The 14,094-nt window shown below is 51.0% G+C and overlaps 1 protein-coding gene across 1 annotated transcript in view; it reads right to left on the reverse strand.

Moving 5' to 3' along the window:
- The window catches only part of Lhx4 (LIM homeobox 4), a 37,271-nt gene extending 23,687 nt beyond the window's left edge, over positions 1-13,584 (reverse strand). The window contains exon 1 of the mRNA XM_076831975.2: positions 13,509-13,584. Coding sequence (XP_076688090.1) covers positions 13,509-13,584 — 76 coding nt within the window. The remainder of the gene's footprint in view (positions 1-13,508) is intronic.
- Between the last annotated feature and the right edge of the window lie 510 nt (positions 13,585-14,094).

The raw sequence follows: 14,094 nt of genomic DNA on the forward strand, positions 1-14,094 counted from the left end.
GCTGGGCACCAAGAGCCTGCTGTGAGCTCTGCCAGGGCTTGAACGTCTGTTAACTCGCTGATCCACACAACTCAGTGAGAAGGCATCGTCGCCCCTATCTCACAGATAAGGTGCAGCCTGGAGGTCAGCAGTGTGCCCAAGGTCCCACAGCCAGGGAACCAGATGTGAACAGACAGAGCTGGTGTTTCCCCTGAGATGGACTAAGCCCTCCCTGCACCCGAGGGTCCTGAGCCATCACCTCACCTGGTTTAACCCTGACACTTTACAGAGGGGAAATGGAAGAGGCAGAGAGGCATCTCGGAACCCCTCCATGCATAGTGACAAGGACCTGAGCCACTGGCCTCTTGTGCTCCCTAACTTGTGGGAGATGGAAATGTTTGAGGCACAAATTTAGGTTATCTGTGCAGAATACGCAGGTGTCATATGGCATGTCCTCCAGTGCCCAGGGGATGGCTGGAAGCAGGAACCCCACCCCTGAATCCCTTCCACCAGCTCCCAGTGCCAGCTTGTTAGTGGCACCTGGCAAGCTCAGCCCCCTTCCTACCTGAGAGGGGGTAAAGACCTATGAACGCAGGCCGCACAGTTCAGTCGCATGGCCCCCGCATGATTACTAAGAAAAGTACACTCTCTAGAAACTTTTCAAGAGTGACAATAGAAACACTTTTGGGGGCTCTTCTCATCACTTTCCAATCCGAAGAGCCTGAATAGGACAGAGGTCAAATAGGTTTCCTATCAGAAATGAAGTCACAACCAAAATTTCCAAAGGCAAGAGGATTGCCAAATCCCCAGTAAGCTCAACCATTTCACACTTCATTTATATCATGGAATCCCACATTAAAAACTGAAATTTATCGCCAGTCATGGTGGTGCACACCTGTAATCCCAACACTTCGGGAGGCTGAGGCAGGAAGAGCACAAGTTCAAAGCCAGCCTCAGTAACCCAGCTCTAACCATCTTAGCAAGACCCTATCTCAAAATAAAAAAGAAAAAGAAAAAATAATAATAAATGTGTGTGTGTGTGTGTGTGTGTGTGTGTGTGTATGGCTGAGAATGTGGCTCAGTGGTTTAGCACACCTGGGTTCAATCCTTGATACAAAACAAACAAAAACTGATTTTTAACCAGATCCTTGAAGTCACTAATGACAGATCTTGCTCCATGAACCCAGTTCCCAATAGGAGGGGTCCTTTCATTTAAAATGAAAGTTTTTATCTTAACTGCACGAGTGTTCTGTGGTGATGATCTCTGCTGGGTCTCTGCAGAGGGTAAACTCAGGCATGAAAAGATAGCAAGCTCCTGGAACAGCCCAGGAATGGATGGATGCAGAACCACTCAATTCAGTACCACTCCTCATCAGCAGGGCCTCCCACCAAAGTCCTGTTCCCTGAGTGACATGGGTCAAGGCACAGACCTAAGCCCACAGGGAGAGAATCTGTGTCTCCCTGCAGACACCCTTTCACACACACATTCAATGCATGGAGATATATATATATATATTCCCACACAAACTTATGTATACACACAGAAAAACACAGACTCAGTCTATGTATTTGTGACAAGGAGTCACACATAAAGATACACCAGGAGACACGTGAACTCATATGCACCCTGTCATTTTAGAGGAGAAATAGAGGCAGAAAGATAAACTCAAAGCTGCTCTGTGTACAGTGACCAGGGAAAGATGGGCCACTGGCCACAAAGACACACCCATTACACACTCCTACACACACACACACACACACACACATACACACACACACATACCTATTCATGAATGCTCAAAGGCACACATATAGCACATACATGCGCTCAACCATACACACAGCCACACACACACACACACACACACACACACACACACACCCCTCCATACTCCTACTGTCACTCTGACAAAAAGCCAATTCTTCTGAAGTCAAGCCCTAAGGAAAGGAAGCCTTTGGGAGTGCAGGAGCTGTCCAGTCCTGAAGTAGTGGGGAGGGCAGGAGTGACAGAAATAGGAAGCCATGGGAGTGGAAACACCCCTCAAATATGTTTTAGAGAGGGTGGAAGATACTGGATGAGTTTCTAAGTTTTCAGTTCTGTGCAGAGTTTGGACTTTCAAATCTTTACATCTGCTAACTTGTTATAGATTGGAGTCAGACCTTAATTTAGACCCTAATTCTACCCTGAACGTGATCTTGGACAAATTACTAAATCTCCTTGAGCCTTGGTTTTCTTATCTATAAAATGAGGACAGTGGCACGAGTCAGTTATTGCTGTGTTGTGATCACATAGGCTAATGAGTGTGACACACCCAACTCCACAAGAGCATTGGCCAAATCAGTGGCTAGCTCCCTTCTCCTTTGTCTCATGATCAGTCACCAATAAGATTAATTTATATATTTAATTAGCATCTAAACTATTTCAGGTGTACACAGGCCTGTAATTCCAGCAACTTGGGAGGCTGAGGCAGGATCACAAGTTGGAGGCCAGCCTCAGCAACTTAGCAAGACCTTGTCTCAAAATTTAAAAATGAAAAGGGCTGGGGATGTAGCTCAGAGTAAAGCACCCCTGAGTTCAACTCCCAGTACCAAAAGGCAGCTTTTATCCTCCCCCTGCCCCCACCAAAACCCTGGAAACTCCTCTATCCTCTTAAATCTAAAATATCCAGGTGTACACCCTTTCTAATTAATATCACCCAAGTGGATAAACAGCAGATTAATGCAACATTGCAAATGTGTGTTCTCTTGAGGATAAAGAAATGTGGCGGAGTTCTCTACACATGGAGGGCAAATTTGCCAGACATTGGTCCCCTCCACACCCTCGAGTGTTGAAAACAGACGCTGAGGTCATTGACTGCCTGACGTCACTCACTGTTGCTGTCCTGCATCTAGGTAAGAGGGAAATGGGTTCAAATGAACACTTGAGGCTTCTAGCATTTTTCCTAGAGACATCTAAATGTTCAAAGGATAAGTAACTGATTCTTATTTGATAAGAAATGGTCCAGACTCTTTGACGGTAGCCATAACCCACTTCTTCATGGGGAAGCCCATAGACCACACAGAGCCCTCGGAGTACCTGAAGTTCTGCAGTAGGTTGCACTCAGCACATTTTTCAGAGTGGCCTGCCAGAAAACGGGTTCTGTTTCTAAGTCCCCAAGTTCCTCCAGTAGAAGTTTTAGAAAGCTGGGACCCGGAAGAGATCGAGAGGTCTGATGTGGTCTGCGGCAGACCAGATTGCTCCCACCCCCAGTGCCATCTAATAAGAACTGTGCATTTTTATTCCCTGCTCACGTTTCTTCATTTCCAAGAAACTGCTCTTGAGGAACCAGGAGCCACCATGAAACATTTCACAGAGGGTCTGTGTTTATTTGATCGATTTTAATTTTTTTTTTTTAAAATGGCATTTTCTATCTCCTTGGTCACCAAAGATCAACAGGGTGAAGGAAAAAAGAATTCCACTAAGGAGCCTCCAGCCAGAATCAACACACCTGACCCCAGTTTCCAAAATGTATTCAAAGTGTGTACCTCCCTGGGAAAACGAATCTTGGTTTCAGATATTTCCACTGGAATCATGATGCTGGTGCATTAGTTTACTATTTTAAAAAACCAGGTTGTTTTGTACAGATAGGAATGATGTTTATTTGACTCTGCTCTGAGACTGGAACAATATCTTGTAAAATGTGAACCTTGACGTACCACCAGGACTTGGAGTCCTTTGAGGCATGGCTTCTTAACTGTCTTTTAAAGAAACAGAGTTCCTTTTTCTTTGTTTCTTTCTTTTCTTTTTTAATTTAATTTTATTTTTTAAATTTATTTTGTAATTGAACTTTGAAAATCTTGTCCCCCTAATGCTCGGGGGACAAGATTTTCAAAGCTGCTTTCAAGAAAGGGAGCTGGGACCGTGGGCGAAGCTTCCAGGGTTCTCTGTGGGCAGATCCCACGGTTACTTCCCCTGCTTGCTAGGCTGGTCCATCTTCCCAGGACACACCGGAGGGCTCCGGTCCCCTCTATCTGCAGAATGGGAATCCCTCGTGACCCTGGTCCAAATGCCTTAGGATCGCCATCACTTTACTGCCAAGTACCTTCACATCCCATTCACCCTTCCCAGTGTCCCGAGAAGTGGGCATTGTCCACAGGTGAAAGTCATGAGGACAAGGGGCCTCCCCAAGGGCACTCAGTTTGGGGCAGAATAGGGGAAAGAAACTTCCTTTCTCTCTGGCAGTTTCTGGGGCTGACTGAAGACCAGGGTTTCCACGAGTGCTCACCAGAGCTGTCTCTCTCTGGGAGTTTTGCCCCAAATCCTTTTGCAGGTGACCTCACTCCAGGAGTTAGTGGGTTTTGAGCTTAATTAACACTTGGCCAAAACACTTCATTTTGTTTATTTTCATTTCTTTACTGACCACTAACTGTAGGAGAAGCCAAATGGGGCTTGAAGGAAACACATGTACAACTGAAATACTGTGCAAGTGCTTTCCTTGGAATTTTGGACTCCTTCCTCCCATGTAAGGAGGAGAAAACAGCAGGCAGACCTAGATGCTGGGTGGCCTCAGCCCCTCAGAAGGAAAGCGGGAGGCTGGTTTTAAAAAGCAGGTTTGGGAAATACTCTCACTGGGGACTCATTGATTCAGGCTGTGAATGACTAGCCCTACAGTGATCAATGGCCCAAGACCCCAGGACAGGGCAAGTTATAGCACACCTGCCTAAACTCACCCCTGAGTTCTGTATGTCCAGGAATCAGCAGGGAGCTATAGTTAAATTAAAATGAAGTTAAAGTTCCATCCTCTAGATAAATATTTCAAAAGTAAAGCTTTCCAACACAAAGAGGACATTACCCCTGACAATAAAATCCTGTTTTCTGGTCACAACTTTCCTTTTGAATCACCTGCTGTTACTGGCTCATCTGTGCCCTGCTTACACAGAGGGACAGCCTGAGATCCAAGACTTGGTTTTACCCATGACAAAACCTGCCTAGATGACTTTCTTGGCTCTTTGTCATTAAGGACAGTTCACTTTTAGTGGTTTTTAGTTCATTTTGTGGTTTCCTTTTTTTAAAACTTTTTGTGCTTATTCTAAACTTGGGTGTTTTGAAGAGATCATAAAATAATTTTTCAAAATGTCTTCTAAAATCTCTCTTAAGTGATTTTCATAATCTCGCAAGAATAAACAACACTGCTTACATATAAAATCAAATATTAATACTTAAAAACTTAAGGACAAAATGTTCAATTGAACTTTATGGTATTTTGTGATGGTGACCACAGACAGCATTAAGCAAAGAGAGCAGGAAATGTTTGAAAATCCTAATTTTTAAAAATATTTAAAAATCCTAATTTTAAAAATTGGTATTACATTTAAGGTCAATCATATTCTCTATCATAATTATATCCACTTACATGCTTAATAAGCATCAATATACACACATCTTGTCTAATTTCTAGGATCTTTTATTTTTAATTTGTCTTGACAAATGACTAGCATCTAGAAGAAAGTCCTGCTTCACACCTGGAAATGACCATACCTGGGTTGTCATTTTTCTCTGTTTCCCTCCCAGAATCTGCCCCACAATAGATCCTATTTGTTTTACTTGCTCCTCTGGGGCCCCTTTGAAAATCTCCTTTGTTCTTGTGCTTAGTTCAAAAAGAGTGACCTCTTCAATAAAAGAGCCAATTCAAAAATGTGACTGAGTTCACTTCAATGCTACCATTTCAAGACTGTAATTTGGAGAATGTTTTAATAGAAGGTGTCTGGTGGCAACAGAAATACACAATGTCAATATGTACTTCGAGGGACAAGATTATTTTCCAGATGATAGAATGCCATAGAATTAGTATCCTTCAGCAGGATATCAAATATTCTCAGTAATTGCAAATAAAACAGAAAAATCATACTAAGCGAATACATGGGAGTGTATGGAAATACTGTGGGCACATCTCTGTCTCCACTCCATCTTCACATTTAATCATTGCTAAATCTCCACGATGCAGTTTTCTGATGTCTCATTCAGTAGCAATAGCCCATGTGTTTGGCAGCCTCTCCCTCATAAGAAGAAACTTTCAATTAATTTGGCTGCAAGTTTTATCTCTATTAAGCTATTCCCAGAACCAATCCCTTAACCCCCTAACATTATAATTAAAGCAAATTATACTTTAAAGGCATTTGGGGGTGAGGTACCGCAGTAAAACATCTGTGACTAAAGCCAGTGCAGGGGGCGGGGAGACCTGAGAAAAGAAACGCACCAAAATAACAGGCGGCCTCAGGACTGGGTTCCCAGGAAGATTATCCACTTGGCCACTAATACAGTTAACCCAAAGTACATTTTCTAAGGGAGAATCCATTTCAATTTCGCCAATTAACCTGTCCACCTATCCCCAACAACAGTGCCTCAAAATGGTTGGTTTGTACTCCATTTTGATCAGGGCTCCTATAAAACTGAGGACTGAACATAGGGCAAACCTCACAGCAGCACATATTTGTATTTGATTTTTTTTCCTTCCGAAAACAATAGGAGCCCAGTTGGCAGGTGGGTACTGTCCCACACCTACCACACACTTCCCTCCCACAGCTCCTCCACACAGGGTGAGTGAGGGGTCTCACCATCCTGCAGCCTGCTGGATGCATGACCTCCAAAGAAAGGTGCTGTGACTCCTGCCCAATCCCATGTTCCTTCCCACAAAGATTTCACAAAAGGAAGGAAGGGAGAGGAAAGGATGGAGAGAAGGGAAGGAGCAAAGCAGGAAGGAAAAAAGGAAGCCTTTCAAGCCACCAAGCCAGGCTGGAATTTTACTAAAAGCAGTAGACCCCGTTTGCTCCCACCTGTACTATAGTCATTGTTAACTCTCATTCCAGGAAGGCAGAAAAGGCAGAAATCACTACAGAAGTAAACCCCCCACCAGATCCAATTCTCCAAACCCAGCAGTGTATACAGTAATGAATCTGCTGCTGCCACAGTGAAATGCTGCTTCAGTCTCTCTCCAGCCTTGAGTTGCCCAGAGTGGGCAATATTACTTCTTTCCTCCTCTCATCAGCTAAACTGGCTCCAAGTCTATTCCTTCCAAAGCCTGGCAGTTCTATTCCTGATAAATCTCCCTAATTGAAATAAATGGCACAAGGTCCCTTCATCCAAATTCACCCACCCTCCCCCATCCACAACTCCTCAACTGGGGAAGGGCACAAATTTCCCAGCCAGAGAAATCCACCAGATATCCACCATCCCTGCCCAAAACAAGAAGCTCAACGAGATTAAAAAAAAAAAAAAAAAATCACCACATAATGGAGGGGGAAAAAAAGGTTAATCCCTGTTAAATATTTTTCCGTTCCTGCAGGACTGCAAAGGCAACCTCCCTCTCCTTGCCCCACGTCCCCTCCGCATCGCCGGGCTCTCTCTGGGTCGCCTGCTAATGCGGGTGCTAAGTAATCACTAATTGACTGTAACACAGAGTGAAAGGGCGCTAAAATCCCAGGCAAATGGGAAGTTAGGACAATGCAAATATTTAGGACTTGAGGCTGTCTGCACCTGGTCAGCGGGGTCATCAGGTCGCTGTTCAAAATACAAGCCTCCCAGTGGCGGGTGTTTTTGTCCACTCGATAGGAGGGAATTGCTTTGTCGGCTCCCTGCCTCCCCCCAACCTCCGCCTCACCTGTAGCAGGACTCGATTTTTAAAATTTACCCTGGTGTTTGCAGTCAGGTAGGCGGTCTCCAAGGCGTCCTGGGGGCTCCCATTGCCCTAATCCCCGCAGCATTCAAACTACATTCTGGCCTCAGCCCGCTCTGGTTTGGGCAGGTCAAGAGGGAGGCACACCTAGCTTCCGACGTCCTTCCTTTAACTTTCTGCCTCCACCAGTTTTATCCTGCCCCAGCTTTCCCCGTAAATCCTTTTCTTCTTCTTCATTTCCACCTTTCCGTCCCTTAGACCAATTCGTCTTGTTGTCCAAAAGAAAAAGGAAAAAAAAAAAAAATGTCCCATCTTGGGAAAAAACCAACCCCTGGGTGACACGGAGAGAAGCCCGCGCCGGGTTTTAGGCCGCCGGCTCCAACACACAGTGTGCAACCCACCGCCTGCGCCGGCTCGCCTGCCGGGCGCACAGGGTCACCACTGGTGGAATTTAATTTACATCGTCGGCTGCCTGGGTAGAGTCTCTCTTGAGCCCGTCGCGTTTCCAGTGCTGGTCAAGGTCCGCTAAACGGACTGCTGAGAGGCGCACGGAACCGGACCGATCACTGGGCCGCGCGGATAGTCTGCCGACTAGGAAGAGCCAAGGCTCCCGAACTGGGAGCATCACTTTCCAAGGGTTAAGAAGTCACGGAAAGGCTCGAGCTGTGGGCCACCAGGTTTACTTTCGTCTTTCCAAACGCTTGGAGCGAAAAGCGCAAAGGGAGCGAGAGAGGTTTCAACCCGGCTTTCTCCTGCGGGGCGTACTGGGCGCGCTCGCGCCTGTGGCGCGGCTCCTCGCGGAAATGTGTCTCTGCCACTGCTCTAAAGGTCAGAAAACAGGTCTCGGTTTGGCCAATCCCAGATCAGCCGAGCCTCAGGGCTACTTTTGAGAATAAGCCCAGAAAAGGAACCCGCATAACGCGCAGACTGGAGAGAGGAAAAGGACCTAGGCGCAGAAATGCCAAATGCGGAGCGCGGGGAGTACGCAGGCAGTTCCTCCCTTGCCCACTTCGCCGCGACCTCTGCTCTGGCCGCGGGCCGCGGGCTGCCCATAGCCGGTTATCCCAGTAAGATATCCTGTCCTCATCTGTCTCCAGGCGCGAACCTCCTAAAACCCGGGGCGAGCGCCCAGGGCAGTGCACAGCAAACTCTACTGGAGGAAATTCATCATCTGTCTGTTCCCCGGCCACTCTGGCCAGCGCTGGCCAGCGGGCTGGAAGCACCCGGCCCCAGTGGCAGGGAGGTCATGCAGGTCGCGCTCCCAGACCCGAGGACTCCGCTCTGGCCCAGCCCCACGCCGCCCCTCCTGGCTCGGCTTATCCGCGAGCCCAGACCACGCGGTCCAGGGAGGAAACCAACTCTAGTATGGTCTTGGTTCCTCTTCCCAGTCCCGACTTTCCGAGGTAACTGGGGGCCGCTCAGTGCTGACCTCTCACCCACTCTACCGTCCAGCTGGGCGTCGGGCTTTGAACGTTCCTTCTGCACGCTCAAGGCTCTGGGCCCGCGGCTTCTCAGACTTCCCTTCTCCCTCCCAGCCTTCTCGGATCGAGGTCTCGGACACCAGGAGACTGGAGCCCTTGCGCCTGCCAGGCGCTCTCAGCTAGGACGGGCTTTCCCAAATTCTCTGCTGGGTAGTTGGCAGCTTTGACTGCGGGCTGGGGCAGGATCCCGGCGGTTAGAGAATCCGAACCCCAACCCACTAGGCTTAAGTCGGCCGGCGGGGAGAGCTAGCCTGGCCTTTAAAACTGGCTTGTGCCCAGGAATATTTGGGTGAGTTGGGGCGGGAGGTCTGTGATGCCCGGTTGCTGTTTGAACTTGGGTACTGGAATCGGTCAGCCTCTTTATTCACATATACACAGATATTATGTTGTCACGGGCTTTTCCTGAACCATGAGACAAGGCAACTGAGAGAAGAGGCTCACCCCAGAGTTTAAGAGAAGCCCTGGCCCGGGAAATGAGTCCCCAAGAAATCCCCAAGCAGGATGATAAACACCGTGGGGGACCAGAACTCGCCAGGCGACCTGCGCTGGTAGGTTTGTCCCCACTCACCCAGCATGAGTCACAGGAAGGGAAAAAGGGGTAGTGCGACGCCCAAGAGAAGTGCCTCACCCAGAGCCTACCAAATACAAAATGAATCAAGTGGCCTTTTCCCAAAGCTTCGGGATTCCTCAGGGCTTGCAGGCAGTCGTCATTTAGGAGACACACAAGGGGGTGGATGGCAGTCACCTGGGGCCGACTTTCCATTTACCACCCGGGAGGGACCTGGCAGGTTTCTCCTTTCTCCTGCGGAGGTGGCCACACTGCGACCAGCGCTGCTGGGCTGCGGGTGGCAGTTGTTCTTTCTTTTGGTGCCTGGGCAGATGGTTGGAAGATGGGTCAAAACTGAGTGCAAAAGGCGCATAAACGCCCCACCTTCCCACACACCCGGCATTTTTCTGAGTCTCCTTAGCGGACAAGAGGGGCCAGCACAAGCCAGATGCACGGAGGGCCACGCTCGGTTCCGAGAAGGCAGCTTCGGGGGTGGCTCGGGAAGCACTCACCTACCGCACTGAGCGCTGTCCGACGGCGGGCGCGCTGAGAACTTGACCTCAGCGTCCCTACAGCCTGAAAGAGGCGACAAGGGCCACGGGGACAGAGGCAGGCTGTGCCCGGAAACAGAGATAAATAAAGAGAAGAGAAATAGAGAGCGCGCTGCGACCACAAGCTGCGACCCCAAAACGTGGGCCAAGAAGTCGGAACCCAGGAGTTTAAGATGAAGTCCCTTTCCAAACCTACCCATACGGCCCCCAGAAGGACACCGAACCCTTTCGAAAGGGCCCTTGGTGCGTCCTGGAAGTGACCCGTCGGGCTCCTTGGGACAGAGCGCTCGCCGTCATCCTGAGCAAGGCGGGCGAGCTCCTTAGGAGGCGGGTGGCGGGACCTGCTCACCAAACCGCCATCTAAGAAGCTCGGTGTGTGGAAGCGGGTGGGGGACCCGCTCTCAGCCTCCTCCGCCCAATTCTTTCTGAGCTCTCGGCTCCCGGCCGATGCCCTTCGAGCGGCTGGAGGAGCTGGAGCTGGTCCGAGCGGTGCGCGGGAGGAACCCCACTGCTCCAGGATGGGTCCGCGCCACCTCTGGGAACAGCAGCACCGCGAGGGCGAAGGAGCCAACCTGGAGCCAGCGGTGGCGGGAGGCGGGGGCAGAGTGGGAGGAAGAGGGCAGAATGTGGGCAGAAACTGGCGAAGGGAGAGAAATTATCACATTACTTGGTAACGTTTTCCTGGAGGGAATGAATTTCGCTCATCCTCAAATAAAGGAAAGAAAATTCCGACTGCCACCGAAACAAACTGGATTTTAAATTCTTCCCAAACTCCCTTAGATGTAAGGGCACCAAAGGCGGAGATGAGGGGATCCCTAGACCTGTGCGCCGTTTGTGGTGGCTCAGGTGATGAAGAAGCAGAATCTCAGGGGAGGGGCTCAATACAAACCTTCTGGTTGGCAGATCGGAGGGACCCCTGGGAGAGTATTTCCTTGTCCTTCCAACCCAGGGTTAAGAGTCCTGGGATCACCTTTCTGTCCCCCTGAGGCCCATGGGTATGCTCCCCCTAGACACGCTTCCTACCCCACCCCCACACTGAGGTCTTAGGCCCCAGGGCCCAACCCCGGAAACAGAACAGTTGGGTATACAGGAGTGAGGAACCCACCCCACCTGTCCTCCAGTCCCAGCACCAAGAGTTTAACAGCCAGTGGTCAGGTCTGCTGTAAGGAAAGGAATAATCCACACACATTTCAAAAGGTGGTGGGGGGGAGGGAGATAAAAAGAAAGAAAAAGGAAAATAAAAACATTCCAAGATCTTTAGGGATTGGGACCCTCAATTTTGACTGGGTTCTCCTCCAGCTGATTACCTTTCTGTCCCCCTGAGGCCCATGGGCCACTGAACTGAGGAAACACAAAAGAGAGCACGGATCACCCACCCTTGTTTTGACATTACCTTGTGGGCCACCCTGAGATAAGGATTCCTTTCTTCACCTCTTTAGTGTTCCACAGTTTGAACCCAGTCCTAGAGCCTTGGCAAACTGTAGCTCTGGAGCCAAATTCTGGGCATTTTGAGAGCCTGAGGACCAACACCAAAGTTGTCTCTGAGCAAGACAAGCAAAAATTAAGATGACCCCACACAGCCCAATATACCCCAAAAGGATAGGGTACTTCATTGTTCCTGACAGGTCACCTCCTTATCAAAGAATTGGAGCCCAGACCACCGACCGGCTACCAAGGTCACAATCACACATGTGCACCTTTGCCCCACTCTGCACTCCCCTCCTGCACAGCTTCAGGCAGCGTAAGGACTTGGGCACCTTTGCCAAGTTTGTGTTTCTGTTTGTGCAGAGGCTGAAAGCCCACTGCATCTCTTCAAACTGGGGCACCGGGTGTGGGCGAGGCAGCATGAACCTCCAACGCCTCCCACAGAACACCTTAGCAGTAAATTCCCCAAGACACAGCACAGAGTTGAAACTGCCAACAGTTGACGCGAAAAGGCTCAAAGAATAACTGTAGGATATAGGGAAGAAACATCTCGATAGGCTTGAATTGAGCTAGCCTCTTTAAATCCCTTCCCCAAAACTTCCCAGGGAAGCCCAGGGCACTGGCTTTCCAGCCTGTCCTTTGAGGTATGACCAGGACAGAAATCCTGCGATGGAGAACCGGGGCGCAGGAGGGCGCGCTGGTGCGCCCTAGTTCGTAGGCGGTCACAATCCCCTCGGTGAGCCTGCTCTTAAAAAAAAAAAAAATACCGTAGCTACAGCACCACTAAAGAAGTCGCAGGCGGAAGTACAGCCCCTTGGCAAGCAGAGCGAGAAAACCCTTCTTCTCTCCACGGTGCCCAGGGGGGCTCTGCTGAACGCACCAGCCAGAGGGGCAGGACTTAGGCTGCACCCGCCACGAGCGCGCGCCACACTTGGGGACCTGTTTCGGTCTCCGCACATATTCAGTCTCGCGGACTCTTGGTTTCCGAGTGAGAGACAGACAGATTCCCTACGGGAAAATCTCTGCGTGCGCACATTCATACACACAGAAAGACCTAGGGACAAACACGCCCCAAGCTCGCGACGCCTTGCCAATTTCAGGCGCGGGAAGAAAGCGAGAGGGCTGGCAAAGCGCGCACACACCTCAGCCTCTCCCTCCTCCAAATCCGGGCCACCCTGATGGCCTGCCCTCGCCTGCGCGAAGGCTGAACCCCGAGTTCGCAACTTCGTCTCGGCGTTTCTCCCTCCTCTGCATTCCTTGGGTAACTGGAATGTGGTGAGCAGATTCCCTCACCACAAGCAGTAGGTCCCCCAGGCGGCGAGTGCCGCGGGCAGCAGCGGCTGGGGACGCACCAGACACTCTGGCCCGGGAGCGCGGGCGGCTCAGACTTGTGGCCGGTGCTTCCGCGCCGCCAGCCCCGGGGGGCGGGGGATGCGCTCTCCAACTTCCCGCCAGCCGGGGTGAAGTTGCACTAGAGGTCCGGCGAGCTTTGACCGCCACCCAAGGATGAGGGATGAGGTAGGGGACCACCCTGGCCCCCAGGCCTGGCCTGCAGCTCGAACCCCACTGATGTCCCCAAACAGCACTCTCCCCGGCATTCCCAGAAAAGCCATGGATGAAGATGCGGGTGTCGGGACCCTCCGCCCTCCTCGAGTATGGTCCAGGAAGCTTTCACCTTCGGCCCCTAACAGTAAAGAGCCAGGCCCTTCAAACGCACTCTGGCTGGTGCCCCTGCCCTGTGACCGCCTCTGCGCCCCGGCCACCGGCCCTTCCTGGCCAGGGCCCTGAGCAGCGTCCGGCCCGCCCAGCACCAGCTGAGGCTGTTAGCTGTCTGGTTATCAAATTAAATCAGCGAGAAAGGGGGTTGTCTTACGTTGCATCGGCACACCGAGCATCTCCGGGAGCCCCTTGACAGCCCCCTCCGCGGGGACCGCCGCGCTCTGCATCATCTTGGAGCAAGAGCCAGCGAGTCGCAGTCTACGGAGATCGCTGGCTCTCTCCCTCTAGCTGGGTTCCGAAATTTGAAAATAATGACAAGAAACCCCAGCAGGCCGCTGAAGTCACAGTGGAAGCCGGGCCCTCGGCCTCTCCGGCAGGACTCCACAGGCTGGCCGGCCCCCTCCCCCCGCCAGCCCTCGGTCTGTTTCAAATCCCTTTGATCTCGCTCTCCGGGGTTGGTGCACATCCCGGGTAGAGGAGACGCTGTTGCTGCAGCCCTGGCTCTTTCCCCTCCTCCTTCCCCCGCCCGTTCTCTCCCCTTCCCCCTCCACCCTTCGCGTGCCGGCCGCCGGGGAGGCCGCGGTCACCCAGGCATTTTGATTCATTCACACTGCGGGAGCGGCCGTGACGTCGCCTTCCGCAGGGAGGCCCGCCCTTCAGCCAGGGCTCCCACCCGACCACGGGCAGACGACCCCAGCGGTGCCCCAAGTGAGCCCGGCGGTGCAGAAGGGCGGGGCCGC

The sequence above is a fragment of the Callospermophilus lateralis genome, chromosome 13 (genome assembly GCF_048772815.1).
Source record: "Callospermophilus lateralis isolate mCalLat2 chromosome 13, mCalLat2.hap1, whole genome shotgun sequence".
Classification (NCBI taxonomy): Eukaryota; Metazoa; Chordata; class Mammalia; order Rodentia; family Sciuridae; genus Callospermophilus; species Callospermophilus lateralis.